This window comes from Calonectris borealis, chromosome 3, assembly GCF_964195595.1.
Source record: "Calonectris borealis chromosome 3, bCalBor7.hap1.2, whole genome shotgun sequence".
NCBI lineage: Eukaryota > Metazoa > Chordata > Aves > Procellariiformes > Procellariidae > Calonectris > Calonectris borealis.
In genome coordinates, this window is record NC_134314.1 from 58935364 (window position 1) to 58954331 (window position 18968).

The 18968-nt window shown below is 39.2% G+C and overlaps 1 protein-coding gene across 1 annotated transcript in view; it reads right to left on the minus strand.

Moving 5' to 3' along the window:
* TRDN (triadin) overlaps positions 1-18968 on the minus strand; it is a gene marked incomplete at its 5' end in the record, with an annotated part of 237298 nt that overhangs the window by 104819 nt on the left and 113511 nt on the right. Inside the window, 2 exon segments of the mRNA XM_075145762.1 lie at positions 14011-14073; positions 14919-14981. Of these exon segments, the coding sequence (XP_075001863.1) occupies positions 14011-14073; positions 14919-14981 (126 nt within the window).

The following is an 18968-nucleotide window of genomic DNA, read 5'->3' on the forward strand; positions in this document are numbered from 1 at the left end:
TCCACATCTCAAAGCTTTTGGGAGTATTTTTAAATTTTTATTTCAGTCACTTATCAAACAGCAGATGCCCACGTATAGGGGCATTTTATCAAAGTGCCCACAGTTTCTATTGTAATGTCTCCATTTGACAATTAAGATTTTAAAAATTTCATATTACAGGGGATTAAAACAATATTGTTTCTTCTTTTCAGAGGGCTTAAAATCTAGGAAGGCTCTATCAAAACTGCTCATACTAATGTAAGATTCATTTCTTAACATACTTTCCCCAAACTCTAAAATTTGACATTGGCATAAAAGAGCTGCTCAGAAATACCAACATTTCTCCCTCATGGAAAATTCTGTGTTTGGAACAACACTTGATTTTGTTCCCCGTCTTAATCACTGAGCATGATATTGCCATATGCTCTGTGACAACTACCAACAAAAACTCCTCTTGCCTTTCCAAAATATCATTTCTTAGTGAGCATAAGAAAGGCATCTCACTGCACCGGCGAGGCTGAAGATGTGCACAAGGAAAAGCAAGGTACTGTGCCACTGCTGCTTCAGAGCTGTTCCCTGACACATTCAGTGACAGCAATAAACTCCCCGACCAGAGTTTAACTGGCTTCCTTTGAGAATAACTTGGGAATAACAGGGAAATTTATTGGCAGAAACCAGTAAACCTTGAATCCCAGATTGCAGGTTTTGCATTTAAATCTCTCCAGGCTGTAGGACATGAAGTGAGGGGAAACTGCAGATAACATTACTATTGCTGGGTGAAAATGGGAGGACGTGCAGCTTCTGGAAGGTAAAATCAAATTTCCTCAAGCAACATGAGATTGGGCTATAAGAAACAATTCTCAAAAGGTACTGATAACCAATATGAGATATAAAGGGATTTGAAGAATTTAGGACTATGAAAAACTAGCTAACTAACATTCTTTTGTTGTTGATTACAATAGAAAATTGGTAATAGTACTCTAAAATTTCCACTGAAGCAGCAAAAATATTCAAGGCCTTCCTTCCACTCTCTGTGAAGGGTGCCCTCTCTCCTCACCATCATCTCTATTTCCTCCCACTCACAGTAGCAGGCTGTTTGATAATTTCTTAATTTCTTTGGTGTCTCCAAGTCCCTTCTCATCACCAGCCCTTGTGTGTGTTGCTTTCCTACTGCACTGTCTCCTCGCACTACTATGTCCATCACCATTTACAAAGGAGCTCCATATTCTGCGCAGCCACCGAGTGCCTGCAAGCCCTGAGCAGCACACAGCATCAGAGGGAGGTAGTAGCCTAAAACCCTCAGAGCTCTCCAGAAAGTTGTGTGGCAATGCGTGTAGCTGAAATACTAAATGTCACCTCAAACAGGGTTCCGAGGATCATTAAAAAAGTTCACTCAATAGAGTAAAAAATAAAGCAAGTAGAGAGGGTTGTGAGCAAACAAGTGATTCAGCTACACTGATAGTAAGAAACGGCCTGCACTTTGGGAATGGCCAATTGCAACTGTACCAGTGAGTCACGGTTCCTCTAATTAGTGATTTCTTCTTTCTACTTTGTAATTGCTGGAATGGATTCAGTCTCCCCCACTGCAGAGCAGGTGGAAACATGTTCCATTGCCTTCTGTATTCATCAGGAGTGGTTTAAGAAAGCAAAACTCCGGAGCACGATGTGAGATCACAGTCATCCACACACGGGAAGCTGTAAGTGCAGTTAATTACACAATCGCAGTCATTTAGGGAAAAGGTAATGCTTTTTGTGTAGCAAATGCAGGTAATAACATTAATTCCTAAAATTTAAGAATCAGATTTTTTCCTGGAATGAACTGTCATTTGAATTCGTGTAAATATTATAACAGCTGAAAATTTTTTTCAGCATTTTTTACCTTTTCTTGAAACAGCATGGGGGATATAGTCTCTACATTTTTCTTAAGAAAGCTCAGCACCAATACTTTTTGAATGATTCACAAGAGGATTTTTTTTATGGTCAGAATAGGCCTTGTTAAGTGTATGTATGCTATGTGTCCTTGCTATATCTCTTTCTGTACTTCTGAACACATTTCAATTTCTTTCTGTTGGATAGATGAATGTACAGATGGCATCTGTAGGAATTATATCTAAGATGAAGATATTTTTCTACTTCTGAACATAGATGCCGTCAGCCTTCTCACTCTATGAAAAGGGAGATCTTGAACAATGTAATGTCCATCCGTTCATCTTTATAGGTGACATACTACTCTAATTACACTCTTGTAAGTGAAGCAAAATCCATGAGAAAGCAACCTCATGCAGAACCTACTGCAATCAAGCTAAAAATCAATGCACTTATAACCACAGCTATGTATGGTTCTTCCGCTTAAGAACATCTGCCCATTCTATTATCCTAATGATTCAATAATACTTCATCCGACTTAGTCTCTCAGAGTTACATAGAGCAAACCCACAAAGTTGGCTCTGCTTCTTGAAAAACAGATCAAAAGAACAAGCAAGGCCATTGGGAACATTTACCGAAAGGTTAAACAATTGTAACTAAAAGTGAAGTGTAAAGAATGCCCTATTATAAGTCAGGAATAACTCTGGTCTATGAACCTTTCTGGGGCAAAGGCATCCAAGAGGCTGAAGTATACTTTCAAATAAGTGACATGAAAGTCTTTATCAAATATGTGTTCATTAAAACTTAATAAAAGCTTTTACTGCCTTTCAAGGTCAAAGGAAAATTTACTTTTTCTTTTTAAGTGTACAGCAAAAGAAAAAAAAGAAAATCAGCCTGATCCCAAACTCTGAAGATTCCTACTGACTTTATTTAGCTGTGGGTCAAACCTTCAACTTGTCCATTGAGTGACAGCAGAAAATAGATAGCACTGCGTAGGTATGTCATTGCAACCTGGCTGATGTGTTTATGCATGGATGTTTCACATATAGAATAATTATCCTAAATATCAGGCATGCTGACTCAGATGTACATCTTATTTTGAGGGCACAGAACTGTTTTCCTTCTTTAAAAAGATTAACTTTGCATCATTTGAAGCATAGGCATATTCTAATCCTGTTATTTCTGGATGTGACTGGAAAAATAAACATTACATTAATCCCCAGACCAACATAAACAGGGTTGATGCAATAAATTAGATTCTTTAATTAAAGCTATGCCACCCAGCTGCTTGCACAGCACAGGTACTTCATTCTACATATCTGAAAGTCCAAAGGCAAACTGATTATTTGTTTACCTGTGTGGACCTTAGATTGAATATGTATCACCTTCAAGCTTGATTATTTCTAGTATCACATTTCCCCAAAAAGTTCTTTACAAGACTGACAATTGCAGCGTCAGAAAAGATTGCCTGTCAGACACCCAAATGACTCCTATGCTTTGCTCAAGGAAGATTCTCTTGCTAACTCATCAAAAAGTGAGTTTGTAGTTCAAGCGCAAGCCTCCTCCCTTTTCTCTAAATTTATTAAAGACTTGACATTTCTAATTCTTTGCTAACCAGATCTTACCACCATCATTCACCGTTTGCCTTTCTCACATCACTCCCTGCTTTGTGCAGTCAAAGATGGAAAAGAACAAGCACAAAGAAACAGATCTGGGCTGAGCAATACTCAGCACAGCCTTGAAAGCGCTCAACTCACAATAGTTAGCAAAGGGGCCACTGAAAGGTGCTTAAAGCTTATTCATTCATCCGCTGCTAACATTTCATGGACAGAGCAGGCACCTCAGACAGTGAATATTCACCACCTTCTCTTCTAGAGCTTTCCTTGCACAACACATGGAGGTGGGCAAGGATGGGAAGGGAGACAGTTTCCTCTAAAGCTGATTCATACTAAATGAAAGAGGAGATCAGTCTTCCACCTCAGAGTCGCCACTTCAATCACAATGGAGAGTCAGTCTTACGTTGAGCCCGTTGTTACTGCGAGGTGATGGAGAGACAAGGGGAAGGCAGGAAAAACTTGTTTCTAACTCTTTACTTCTTTGCATTTCACCTCATTTCTAGCTCTTGAACACTGAAACCCAACCATGTCCTAGAAGGGCATAAGTTTTAGACCAACGTCTTGGTATAAACAATGTTACCATTCCCAGGTGAAGAACTCTTTCAACGGGCAATAAGGGACAATGTTTTCAGAAACACCACAGTGACCTTGCAGTCTCTGTACTTTTAAAAAAGTGGTAGAGGTGTTTAGGACCTCAGTTCTCACAGAAGATCAATGGGAGTTATGTGCCTGGCCTACTTTGATGTGCTTGTAAATCACACCAGGTGCCATCTTTAGGCACCTAAATATCTTTGAAATCATGTTGTCAATCACTGCTGACCATGGAGCATAGAATTCAAAGTCCACTGAGTGCTTTGAAACTTTCAGTGTAGGACATAAGTGAGCTGCCTTTTGTCTTTTTTCAGGAGCAAACTCCCTTAACAGCCAGTCACATGGAGACCATGCAAATTGTTTTTTTGTTGTGTTTGCACCTCTATTCCGCTGGATTTTTTTGCCTTGTCCCTCACTGTGACCTCATTTTTATTCTTCTGTTTTTATCTGTTTGGGCAGATACAATTTTTGATTTTTACTAAATAACCATATCTGTCTCTTGGTGATTTCTGGAAATATCAATTAGAAAGGCAGGCTTTCCTATTTTCCATGGAAGACTGAATACTTAGAGGATGACTACCAGTCATGTGTTCAGCTTACAAAGGCTTATAAAAATAATGCAGAAAGGAATTTCCATTTTTCCAATGAACCTGCAAGACAGTTGTCTACAGCTGCATTCCTGCACTGACTCTCCACTGTATTCTCTTTTAGCTTATCATGTGTATCTCTGAGGATATACCTCCGTAATGTTCAAGGCTAGAACATCAGGTTATCTAGTCTGACACTTTGTTGTGAGAGACTCTTATATTTCAACTAGGCACCTTTTCAGCTGATGTGTATCTTCCATTAGGTAAACAATCATCTTCTGCAGACACCAGGGAAAGCAATATCCACCCTATGCTGTGGTAGTTTATCTCTCTTAGTGTTAAGAACATGTACCTCATTTTCAGTCTGGATTCAGTTAGCTTCAGCTCCCAGTCATTCATTTTTGTTAAACTCTTCCTACTAGATTAAAGGGAGCTATAGTAGCCAGAATCTTTTTTTTCTGTGAAGGTATTTATTATCCACAATAACAAAGTCACCTCTTTCTGAAGAGATGAGTAGACTACTTTATTCCTCTCTGTGAAGAATATCGTTAATTTGTAAATAACTTGAGTGACTTTTTTCTGTTCTTTCTGCAATTTGGACACCGTATCGACATGCAAGTTCCAGCCTCTCCAGTGCCTTGTACACAGGTGATGTGTCGCCATGGTCTGTGTTCCCTATTGCAAGGTTTATAATTTCACGTCTGTGTGAAAAAATATCAACCTCAACTTGCCATTCACCTTGTCAGTTTTAAAGCTACTTTCCAGATGTAAATGTAAGTGGCAATATAACACATGAGGCAGCAGGGAATTGGGCCCTGAGGTTAGAAAGACTATATTTGGGTGTCACAAGAGAGTATAACTCTGAGTAATGGGATAAAATTAAGCAAGGGAAAATTTAGGCAGACTGGAATGAAATACTTCTTAACTGTGAGATCTATTAGATTGTAGAATAATCTTCTGTGGGAATTGATGGAGGCCTAGTTACTTCAGACACTTAAAACTAAACTGGATAAAGCACTTGAAGATATTCTGTAAGGAATTATCCTGCACTGCCAGAGGGAAGGATTAGATGACCTAGTAGGTCATTTCCATCTCCACTTTCTATAATTTTGTTGTACAAAGCCCCACAAACAGGAAATTGTTATCAAAGTCAAGAGATGCCACTAAATCCTGTCTGTGTCAGAGAAAGAAGGGTGAACAACATCACCTGCTGGTAACTGTGCAGGAGTCCTAATCTAGCATTTCTGTGGGTTAATAAATACAACCAGTGCTGAGGGCTGGGTGCATAACTTGTGTCTGAAAGCAGAAGCCTCTACTAATGCCAAAATGTCAGGAAATGGCAGGTGAGTTATGAATAGGATCCAGGAGTGGAGGAGTAGGAAAGAAAAAATCGGGATGGGCCTGACATGCATAATAGTGTCATGTGCAAGGTATTAGTCAGGAGTGAATCAGCCTGTAGTACAGGAGATGAAACCTGAAGCTCCAGTCAGCCAGCTGGGAAAACGAGATGTTTTTTATAGGCTTTGGTGTATGGGCATTGACTCATATAATGATATTACCAATTGAAATCATAGTTAAGATGAGACCAGAGCCAGGGTCTTTGCTAAGGGTTGTACAAACACACAGCAAGCCAAGCCATGGTCCCTGCAGAAATGTACAAATGGATGAACAGTCTAGCAGAGAAAGCTGTCAAAAGAATATTGATAAGTAATATCCTAGAGAAGGATCACACAGTTCTGAGGTCCATAACTTGATCTTTCCTTCCTGTGTGTGCTTTAACATGATTTGTTCTTAAAATTGCTCTTAACTCATAACACACTGTGCTCCCTTAATTATTGCTCTTATACATTCGTCTGCATGAGGAATCACTAGGCAACTCATTGCTTATTATTTTGTTAATTTTTACATTTGTCTCTCCTCCTAATCTCTCTAAACCTAGCTGTAAATAAACATGAATTATAGGTTCCTGTACCGGGTATGGCTGGGATGGAGTTAATTTTCTTCATAGCAGCCTGTATGGTGGTGTGTTTTGGATTTGTGGCTCAAACATTGTTAACACACCAGTGTTTTGGCTATTGCTGAACAGTGCTAGCACAGCATCAAGACTTTCTCTTTTTCTCACTCTGCCTGCCCCCACCAAGCTGGGAGGATGTTGGGAGGGGAGACAGTTGGGACAGCTGACCCAAATTCATCAACAGGATATTCCCTACCATATAATGTCATGCTCAGCAATAAAAACTGAGGGTAGAGGAAGAACAGGGGGAAGGGTGGCCATTGCTCAGATTAGCTGGACATTGATCTTCTTGTGGGAGATGCGGAGCGATTGCCATTTCATCATTCGTTTTTTTTTCTCTTTCTTTCACTTATTAAGCTGTCTTTGTCTCAACCCACAAGTTTTCTCACTTTTGTTCTTCCTATTCTCTCCCGTGTCCCACTGGTGGGTGAGGAGGGAGAGAGCGGCTGTGTGGGTGTTTAGCTGCTGGCCAGGATCAAGCCACTACTTTATTTCATTAAAAAAAAAAAATTAAGCAAAGAAACAGTCAGACAGGGTTCTACCCCTCGAAACTCCTACATTCTACATATTGTAGCAGCCACTCTGAAAACAGGCCTGGCCAATCCAAAATGCACAATAACACATATACATGCACCCCAGTTCCTCGTCACTGCAGTTTTTAACTTTTCCTCATACTTTGTCTAATAAGCCACAAGAAAATTCGTGAATAAACATGTTTTGTTTTCTGTATATGACCAGTCACTTTCAAAATACCTTGGGCTCTCTTGGTCTGCCTTCACAACTCCATTTTGCCCTTGTAAGCAGCCTAAATTGAGACAGCCTCTACACCGAAGTGGCTCTTTCAGATCTGATATTGGGGTTCTTCTGAAAGCACCCCATCTGCTGACATCTATCATGTGACATCTATCGTGTGATATCTATCACATTAGGGAACATGAAACACATGGCAGTGCCCAAACTGGGCTGCTGAAAGCTGTCAACACTTCAGTTATTTCCTAGCTGGAAATACACTCCTGGGAGTGGGCGGGGCAGAGTGAGGAGTTTCAAACCCTGCTCTTGAGACACAACAGAGATGTCTTCCTAGAAATGTGTGCAAGCACAACCCATTTGCTCATCAGAAAAAATCTGGGATCAACGTTTGGATCCCAGATGAAACGTTCAATCCATTGCAGATGGATCAACCCAAAGCATTTCAGGCAGCGTGGTGTGCATCTACTCCTCTAGATCAGTGGGTATGCCAAGCATGGGCTTTTTCTAAGTACAAATTTATGTAATAAGGTATATTTTAATTCATTTTTACTTTTCTGGCAGTGCTGAAAGTACTGTCGTTCCAAAATGTTTCTTCTGAGAATGGTGTCACATTTGGATGACATTCTAATATCTTTCTAGCCATGAAAGCAGTAGGATAAGGAGCGTAGGGAAATAAGTAATAGGTTCATCATTTCATCAGCAAACTCTAAATAGCCACGTTTGAAAGCAAACAACAAAAAACCCCAGGCATATAGAATGAAAGAAAAAGATGACTGGCCACCAGGGGTCAGTAGTTGTTCTTTTATTGTAATGGAAGGATTAAATCAACACTGCAAGGGTAATAGTTGAGCCAAGGAAGTCACAAAATTAAATGGATTTTTTGTTGTTGTTCAGACCAGGAATTTAAAAATGATCAGAGGAATTTGTCTTCCTGTCTGTATAGAGCACAATAACAAAGAACACACTGTTGGTGTATAAAATGGTCTTTCCCCTCCATTTCCTATTAAATCATTGCTTTTTTGCAAATTACAAAGACGGGCCTTTAAAGCAAAGAAAGGACAGTTGATGAAAATGCATCTGTGGTCAAGGCATGCAAAAAATCATTGGGACCTGGTAGGTCTTGTTTGCTCTTGCCTGATCACCTCCACTCTGCTCTGCCTCCCTAGTACTATAACATCGCTCCTCCAAAGTATGATTAAACATTGACTTTCCACCCAGCTACATGATCTCACTGGATGACAGGGTAGCAAGAATAACCTGGTTCTGTGGCAGTCATAAGGTAATGTTTTCAATTTTTACATCTAAGATTAACTTTTAGTTTCTTTTTTCATGGCTGCAGAGCGAGTTCACTTGATTGTTACAGTGACATCATTAAAATGTACCTCAGTGTTTGTAACTTTAAACACCCAGAGACAGAGGCAAAGATTTGCTTTGGTAGCTAAAGAGACATCACCACTCCCCTCCTCTGCCAACGCTGCCTATGACACGGTTTCATGTGTCATAGATATATCTTTATCAAAGTCATATCTTTATCAATGATCTGGATGAAGTGATCGAGTGCACCCTCAGTAAGTTTGCAGATGACACCAAGCTGGGCGGGAGTGTTGATCTGCTTGATGGTAGAAAGGCTTTTACAGAGGGATCTGGACAGGCTGGATCGATGGGCCGAGGCCAACTGTATGAGGTTCAACAGGGTCAAGTGCCGGGTCCTGCACTTGGGTCACAACAACCCCGTGCAACGCTACAGGCTTGGGGAAGTGTGGCTGGAAAGCTGCCTGGAGGAAAAGGACCTGGTGGTGTTGGCCAACAGCCGGCTGAACATGAGCCGGCAGTGTGCCCAGGTGGCCAAGAAGGCCAATGGCATCCTGGCCTGTATCAGAAATAGTGTGGCCAGCAGGAGCAGGGAGGTGATCGTGCCCCTGTACTCGGCACTGGTGAGGCCGCACCTTGAGTACTGTGTTCAGTTTTGGGCCCCTCACTACAAGAAAGATGTTGAGGTGCTGGAGCATGTCCAAAGAAAGGCAACGAAGCTGGTGAAGGATCTAGAGCACAAGTCTTATGAGGAGCAGCTGAGGGAACTGGGGTTGTTTAGTCTGGAGAAGAGGAGGCTCAGGGGAGACCTTATTGCTCTCTACAATGAAAGGAGGTTGTAGCGAGGTGGGTGTTGGTCTTTTCTGCCAAGTAACAAGTGATAGGACGAGAGGAAATGGTCTCAAGTTGTGCCGGGGGAGGTTTAGATTGGATATTAGAAAAAATTTCTTCACTGAAAGGGTTATCAAGTGTTGGAACAGGCTGCCCAGGGAAATGGTTGAGTCACCATCCCTGGAGGTATTTAAAAGACATGTAGATGTGGCACTTAGGGACATGGTTTAATGGGACTTGGCAGTGTTAGGTTTACAGTTGAATTCGATGATCTTAAAGGTCTTTTAAAACCTACATGGTTCTATGATTCTATGATTCTATGATAGATGCATCCACAACACTGGATGTGCAACCATTGCAACCTAGCTCCCTAATTTAGATAGGGGCTGCAATGGTCCTTAGTAAGGGCTTGGATGCTTTGTTGGGAACATGCATGTACCAACACAACAAAATACAAGTCAGATCATGCTCCCTGATCTGGGGTGAGTGGATCTGTATATCAAGACCTTGTCTTGTTTTATCTCTGCTAAGCAGAACTGCTCAGGGAGGTACCTGGGTTTGACACCCTTAAAACCTTTGTCACTGAGAGTCAGAACCTAGGGATTCTTGAACACTTGTCCAGCTGATCAGGCCTTATGTTTTAAGCAAAACCATTTTCTTCCTAAACATCATTTGCATTGGTTGGTGTCCCTGGTTTTTCATTAGGGAAATAATGAAAGTGTGTAAAAGTTTGGGATCTTTAATCCAGCTAGCATTGGTTTGGCGTTCAGAAGATATATATTATAAGTCCTGTGGACAACTGGGCTGGGTGACATGGCTATACCTGAATTTCCCTGTGTGGAAAATGGAGGAAAAGGCACTGACTATCCTTCTAAAGTGGTTCTAAGATTTACTATCAAAAAATGCTGCACAAGACCTAGTTTTTTTTATTGCTGTTATTATTTGAAATTATGCAGCAATAACAGGAAGGCAAGATCATCAATGACAGCTGAGTAGCGCTTTAGTTAGGAAATGGTGTGATGATCCAGGCTGACATTCTCATTGCTCTATAATCTCATTTATTACCTATGTTATTTGTTATGAGAACCAAAACAAAGTGGGAAAGGAGTTTGCAGCAATCAAACTTAAAGACAAAGGCTGCATGTGAACATCATGAATTTTTAGGAAAGCTGATACAAGAAGGAGCAGAGGAGCTCCAGACTGTTGAGACTCTGAGAAAGGGACCATCAGGAAACACTCTGCAAGCAAGCTATGACTACCTGAAAACACCATTCTCTGCATATTAATTTTCATGTAGGGCTGGGCACCAAAGCTTTAACAGAGAGGATCCCCTTTCCCAGTCAGATGTCAGGCTGGACACCTCCGAGCTGACGCGTCCCAACCACCCGGAGCCTTGGGAGAGCCTGGCAAAGGCTTGTCTGCGCCGAGGCTCAGCGAGCCCCTTCATGGGGATTTGGAGATGCAGCTCCTTCTTTACCCAGAGTAGCACCGGCTATATTTTTGTAATATGTTTTGAAGTGTGATTGTGCCAGACCCTTATGTCTGACAATTATGTTTGTTTAAGCAAGATCTCTGAGTTTGTAACAATGGAATTATCTATTTTTCAGGACAATTAATACAACATTTTTGTACGAGCTGAAGGTCAGAGGATTAATGTGGTTTTATCTACAATGCATTTTTTAAAGCTAATTAAGAATCACTCTGTACTAAAGACTGAGAACATTTCACATTAGGTGACTTGCTCCTCTGCAGCAGCAGAAAGAAAGAGAGAGGAATGGAGGAGGAGAGGAACGGAGAAAGAGTGAGCTGGCATGCAAATAAACAGATACATCACAGGCATGCAGTTAATGGACAGCAATAAAAAATTCCGTTCTGGTAACACTAGAGATAAAATTGTCTCCAGGACAAAAGGGTTAATCTAAAATATTAATCAGCAAAAATATTCAGTATTTGCAACCACAAGCATTCCTTGTTAGAGGAAGAGAGATGGAGAGGAATAGAGGGAAGTGCTGCTCTTAAAGCATTATTTTAGAAATGTTTTTATCACCTAGTGCTTACGGAGCATCTCCTCCTCTCTCTCTGTCTTGCACCTGACAGCCTGTACACACCACCATTCCCCTCTGTGAGGAAAGCCTGGTTAACGGGCCTCCTGTCAGAGGTGAGTCTTCTGGGAGGAGGTACGCAGGTGGAGCAGAGCTGGGACCAGGGAGCCGAGGTGGGGCCAGAGCCAGCCCCTGGCAGAAGGAGCTGCCTGCTGGCATGGGGACGGGTGCGGGTGGTGGTGAGGAGGCAGCACGCCCTGCATGCACCTCAGCTTCAGGGACTGCAAAGGTTGGGGCAAGCAAAATGAGACACAAAATCAGAGGCATCCAGAGGTAACGTGAGGATTTGAAAACTAGGGCGAGGAGTTTATTTTTAATGCCGGGGCCTCTGCCTGGCCTTTTAATGGGAGGAGGTAAGAAAATTGGAAGCTGTTCCTACACTCTTGCTTTTGGATGCTTATCTATGCTGCTGATTCAAGCGCTGTGAGGTTCATTTGCTGTGTCTGCCCAAAGCATGTAAATACTATCAGACATTGAGGTGCCTCATTTCAAAACTGGGCTATGCACTACTATTCTGTTGATCAAATGTGGCAATTATTTCAGGCTTAAAACCTTTTAAGGATAACAATAGATGCTGCCAATCAAAGCTAGCAAGTACACATGCATTCAAAGAGCAAGCCGAATGAGGAATAACAGCAACATGTGTAGCTAGAATATATTATGGATTACCATCCTCTTACACAAAGGCTAGTAAACTCTTCAAAATGCAGCAAGCTACGGAGCTAATAAAAGGGACAGAAATGTGTGGATGTCTCGGTTTGTCTAATTTGTGTCTTTCTAGCATTGGTAGGATGACTCACTGGATTTAGCAACAGCTTGTGAAGATGAACATATTAATAACTTTATGCTGCAGCTCTGCCATAAAATGTAATCTTTTACAATTCTGTATTCTCAAGTGAAATACAAGCTTAGAACCAGAATAAAATTAGAAAAGATATTTGAATTGTCAGCTTATTTTCTTTTTAAATCTGTGTTTATACATTTAAATATGCAGCTTAACTTGGAAAAAAGTATTCCCTTTCATCCCCATCCCTTCCCCAGTGTGCCACTCCCTACTATAAAAGACTGAAGCATATTTAAATACGGGGCTACCAGGATAGTACTGCAAGGTATTCTGTGTCATTCTGTGTATTTTTATATTGTACCAAACATAAATTAACATTTTTCTTCCCATCCATAAACACTTGAATAGGAAAGTTTATGTAGATCATGTACGACTCAGTGACAAAGCAGCCAGTTGCGTATTGAAATTTGCATATGTAATCCACAATGTTAGTAAACAATGGGATATATATCCTTTCAGCTTTTGATAAAATTTAACAGATTTGAATAATTAGATAACAGAGCACAAGGCTTGCCTTGAGGACATAGTAACTATAGCCTGAATCTTTCAATCCTATTTTAAACCTTTCTCCACGGTTTTAGGCATTATTCTAGTCTACAGAAAGGTTCATCTGAGTACTTGATGGCTTGTAGAAGGTTATATAGAAAGTGTCTGACAAAGCAGCAAGTAGAACCAATGTTTCTACGTATTAAGATGATGACCAAACCACTAGACTGACCATTTTGTTTCTCCTTTATTTTAATGAGACTTGATTTTAATGAGAGTTTCACAGAGTGTGTTACTTACTGGAGATATGGTTGCATTTGTGCAATAAACATACTTGCAAAGTTACTGAAATAACAGGAAAGAAAAGTTACAACAATTTTAATGTAGACAAGACCCAAATGTTAATTTCTAATCTTATTGAAAAATGTATCTTTTTATGCTAAATAGTATGAAACACAATCAATTAGGATCAGGACATTCACTAACTTTATTTTTAACTTTTTAAAAAACTATTTTCTGGGTGTGGATAAAACCTCAGAAAGATAACTTTCTATTTTCTACAACATCAAGTGGTTTGATATGTTGATGTTTTTATTTATTACTTAAAAATGAGCTGAATTTGTGAAATATAATTAATGCAAAAATCTACTCAGTCTTTCCATGCCATGCACCCTTTGAAACTATTTATTCTCTTGATTGATTTAGTGTATAAAAGAAAGCAGTTCTAATGTTTTTGTAAAAATCCCAAGCTCACAGAATTGAAAATTACATGTATTATATATACACATATGTATATGCATATATACAATATGCATAAAATACTATATATATAAAATATAATGGAAACACACTACACACACACATATATATAAATATACTGTGAGAAAGATATATATAGCTATCTATCTCCAGCCTGGATTATTAAGTGATAATGAATTACACAGACCCCTATCTCAAATGCTTAAAACGTGAAAGTGCTTACACTAAATAGTCAGATATCTACTGCAGAGAAAGACAGACTTCAATTTCTTACCTGCTTTTTTAATTTCAGGGACAGCTGTCTTCTCATGAGCTTTCTCTTTTTTTCCTTCTTTTTCTAAGATTTAATTAAAGAAAGTAATTTGATATGCTAGAACTCTGAATCATACACTCAAATATGCAGTCAGCCAAGTCCTGATGGGCACATGCTGAAAAAAATGTGACTTATTTGGGAGTTTAGTTCAGATTATTCCCTTATAGCACTTGCACCCAACTAGCCACAGAGCAATCAGCTGAAAATAAAAATTAATCAGTATGCATCAACTATGGATGATTTGGACCCTTAATAATTCATCAAAGGCTAGGCAAAAATCATCAGTGCATGAATGTGGTACCTTTTAGCTTAAGCTCCAGTAGCAGTGAGATTATTAAAAAATAATGAGTGACATGGGTATTTTCCCATGAATGCAAGACCTTAGTGGATTTTAGATGCTTCCTGGGAATGAATGATATAAAATGCTATTTAGACAGATATCAAGGCTTTGCAGTTTGGTCATTGTAAGTTTTGGTTGTGATCTATAAAATAAATAAATAAATCTACCCAACCTTCAGAAAGTGGGGTACTGTGAACCAAGTGATACCTCTCATGAGTTTTGTATATGGCAGTATCACTATGTCCTGCTATATATAGGGACTTCATTAAATTGTTTAACAAGCCCATAGATGGCCACCAAACAGGACTTTTTATTTGTCAGAAAAAGAGTTTAGAAAATACCAGACCGTGAACACATCAGACATCAGATACCGAAGAAGCGGTAACATGCAAATAGTGACTAAGCAACTAAGAGAAGGACAGTACAGAGCCAGAAGCATAGGATTAACCTAACAAAAAACAATGGGATTTGAGCCAGGAGTGGGAGTAAAAACTGAATGAGGCCAATAAGAAACATTTCCAAACCATACCTTTCTTCTTAGTTTCAGTCGTAGCTCTCTTTACATCAGTCTTTCTCTTATCCTCTTTTCCCTCTAAAAAAGGAAATAGAAGTTCAGCTCACTACATTTACATAGATATATATATACACACACACGTATGTATATATGTATGTATATTTGGGATGGGAATCCTTGACTAACTGCAATAGGTTCTAGATTTGATAAGCTGCTCACTTATTTAGGAGTTTACTATCAGCAGCTCAGAAATACAGCTTAATACTCAGAGAGTGAATATGGCACTAAGGATAGAACTGGAACCAGTATGTACACCAGATAATTACTTAATAAGTACTAATTCAAGAAATTATGCCCATTAACCTGGTGTAACTAAGAGTTTATTGTGGTGATTCAGTAGCCATGCACCTGTTCTGCTTCTTTTATAAAATCTGACTGAATGGCAGCAAAACTTGCAAGTGGTACTTGGGAACAAGTGCAGAATGCCATGAAAAGCCTGCACATATAATATATCTTCATAACGCTTTTTATTAATTGAACCTTTGCAACTGTCATTACAGGACGTCTGTTATTCATGGAGAATTGCAGTTAAAGCATCATCTAGAAGAGAACATGACTTGTTCTTTTAAAAGCATCTGCCTCTCCTCTATTTTGTCAATTAATTGGACAACAGTAGAAATAAGGATAATGTTTTTGCTTTTTTTTACAAAAAGCTGCAACAATTTAATTACTTATTCCATGAATGTTATTAATTGGAAAATTGAGAGTTCAGTAGAGGAAATGAGGAAGCTATAATTCTTATTTTTCCTTTGGGAAATGAATCCCTGTTTTGATGGGGAAGAATACAAGAGTACAAGAATAGCTAATCTAAATGTTTTTTTTTTAACTGCTTATCCACAAAAAGCCAAATTTGTTACCTTCAGTTTGTGCTGCATGGCTTTGGGTGTTCATGTAGTTAGTGGAAGTGTAGTTTTCTTTTTGTAATGTGTTACTGTTATGAATGTGGATAAGAAACCAAGTTTTATTACCATACAAAAAGGCACAAACACAGGACCATAAGCTTTTAAACGAGAGTCTTTTCTTTACTTGAAAAATATTTAAGGTATAGGAATATTTTCTGAAGCCAGAAGATCCAAGAGGCAAATATGCTATTATCCCTTGCATAAATTAACATGAAGATAAAGGAAAAATGAAGAAACTTACTTTTCACTTCTCTAGCTACCACAATAGACTTTTCTTCTGCATGAAAAATATATACAAACAGGGAATGAAAAAAATTAATTTAAATACTGCACAATATGCTTCCTAAACCAAAATAAAATATGCGTATGTTTGATAGAAAAATTGCTATTTTCATAGAGAACATGAATTCCACAGTCTGTCCATGGTGGTTTCATAAATAAAGTTATTTTGCCTGTCGTGGAGGCAGTATATTTACCAATATTCAGGGTCTCCCCAAACCATACTTCTGCTGATTTTCTGACAATAGTGTTTAACATTAAGCATCATCTTAATGTGTTCCAGTTCTTTCTTGTTTTAAACGGATTTGTTCAATGCATTTCCCTTTGACAAAATGAAGCAGAAAATACTTGCATGTGTTTCACAGAATGTTTCTCCCGGTGTTTTGTGCGCTTAATTCTCCCTGCTGAAATGCTGAGTGTACTGGACTTCAAGCTACAAATTCCTTTGTGTCGTGAGTGTGCTTTATGATACTCAGGTTTCTTAAGCACGTATAGAGCATCAGAGTAGTGCTCATCCTCCACAAGCTTCATTTTCTTGTACATTTTAATATTCTTGTTATTGTCTCTCTCTAGAGTTCCCAGGAATCTCTCTCTCTCTCTCTCTGACATGCTGTTCCAGGGACTCATGCAAGGGATCGTGGCTGCCTCCTCAAAATGGAAGACTCTTCAGCCTCAGATTACACACAAGCTGTTCCACAGACCCACTTTCCTGTGTGACCTATGACTTTTCAGTGTTTCATTTCCACATGCAATGTACAACTCTTCTAATTCTAAAACGTGGTTTAATTGTTTGCTTACTCTGCCTGATTTAACCGAAACTGTTAAACATATCAAGTCTATCAGTTACTGCCCGAAAAAAGCTTTCTTCTAACTGTCTTCCTTCCACTAACCTTTACTCCTAGTAACTAGAGACTGAAGTCCTGCTGGTACTTCTGTGATTTCCATTTTTTCTGAGTGTCTCAGTACTCTTCCAGTTAGATTAATTTTTTTGCTTCCTTATACTTCTGGTGCTAGGTGATGCACAGGAATAATTTGTAAGCCCAAGGTCCTTACAACCAACAAGATTCTCTTTAATCAGAGACCTTTTCTGCCTTTGAATTTGTAGAATTTGCATGCTTCTGTGGCCCAGTAAGCCACATGAAATCTGCTCCAAGTTTCATAGCAAGGTTCAGAGCCATATGTGTCTTGAGAGCCATGAGCTGAGACATGGAGCTTTGAGAAGTGGAGCTTTGTATGGAGGATGTACAGGAAGTAGCAGGAATTTTTACTGTAAATAACCTAAAGCACAAGGAGACTACATCCCTGGCTGCAGAGTTTTTATTGCTAAGTCATTTCACCAATTAATTCTACTGACATAATTTTCTTCCATCAAGCTCTCAAGTTGCAATATTCAGAGTGTCCAGGGAGCCTAGAGACATCTATATTCATTATGAATTTTCTAGAGGATGATTACATAGAGGTATTAAAGAACTGTAGCCCCTATTTCCCATTAGCGCTACCCAATGCAAGATATGCATTCTTGGTCGAGTCTGAGAAAAACAGTCACAGGGCTTCCATTCACATCTCAGCTGCATCTAGCCTCATTGATGTCCCTCACAGCTACTACTCACAAAAATTTATGTAAATGAGAACGATGGACTTGGTAAATGGATATTTCAGAAAAAGCTGTTTCTGATTTAAGGAAGCAATCCCATTTCTTGAATAAATTTATTTCCTCTCAATCTGAGTAGCTCACATTTAGATTGTTGCATATTAAGCATATATTTAACACCAGCAAAAATTGTCATTTCTGAAGCAGTAAATGCAGTGGGTTTTCTCCAGACATGTACACAGTTAAATTAAGAGGCAGAGCAAACAATTAAATAGGAACTTATGCAGGTCTTTTGCACTGTAAAATATGAACCCCACCTGTTAATTGAAAGTACTTATTTTTTTAGCTAGGAACAGTAACAGGACTATAAATGTCCATGGATCAGCTGCACAAAGAGGGATCATAATATGAGCGAACAGTGGATTACACAAGGAAACACAAGGTGTTTTTGATGATTCAGGGTTGACTACAATATGGAATTCAAGTGCAACTGACTATTGAAAAAATTTATTGTTATTGTTACTATTTTTTGATAATGTAATTAATACTATTTTTTCACCAGGAATATTAGTTCTGAACCACATTTACATAGAGGGTGTAAGAGATATGCATACAAAAAGACCTCACCTTCAAAAGCCCACAATGCCTTACAAGAATGAAATAGGGATATATGCAGAAGGCAGAGTACAAGATGACAGAATCAGTTAGCAAGACAAGGAATGGACTTTGCATTTAGTCAAATTTTTTCTGTAGACTCTACGCAGAGTTGGAGCTTTATGTAGTACAAGGAGGAATCCATGAGCATGAGAAGCGTGAATTAAAGCAGTGATGTGCTACTGAATGGGAAATTCAGGTAAAAATTTTTTCCTTGGGGAAAAAAAGAAGCATAGAATAGTTTTCTTGGGAAGTGACTGGAGCAAAAAGAACAGCCCTAAAGCAAAGAAGCGTCTGAGATGGAATTATTTATTTCTGAATAAGGGGTGGGGGACTGAGGACACCGATGGAAATTCAAGTAAGATTCAATAGAGACCAAGAAAGAGGTGTTTCAATCTGAATTGCCTTTACCAGTTTTGACAATGTCTTTGTGTTATTCTCATGGGACGTCAACTATTTTTTGGACAATAGGGGGAGGGGAGATAACAGAAACATGCTAACAACGCAGCACTTGAAAACAGGCCTGGTAAGACCAGTGTGCTACTGTGCCAGTGCTGAGTGGAATCTAAATTTAGGGAT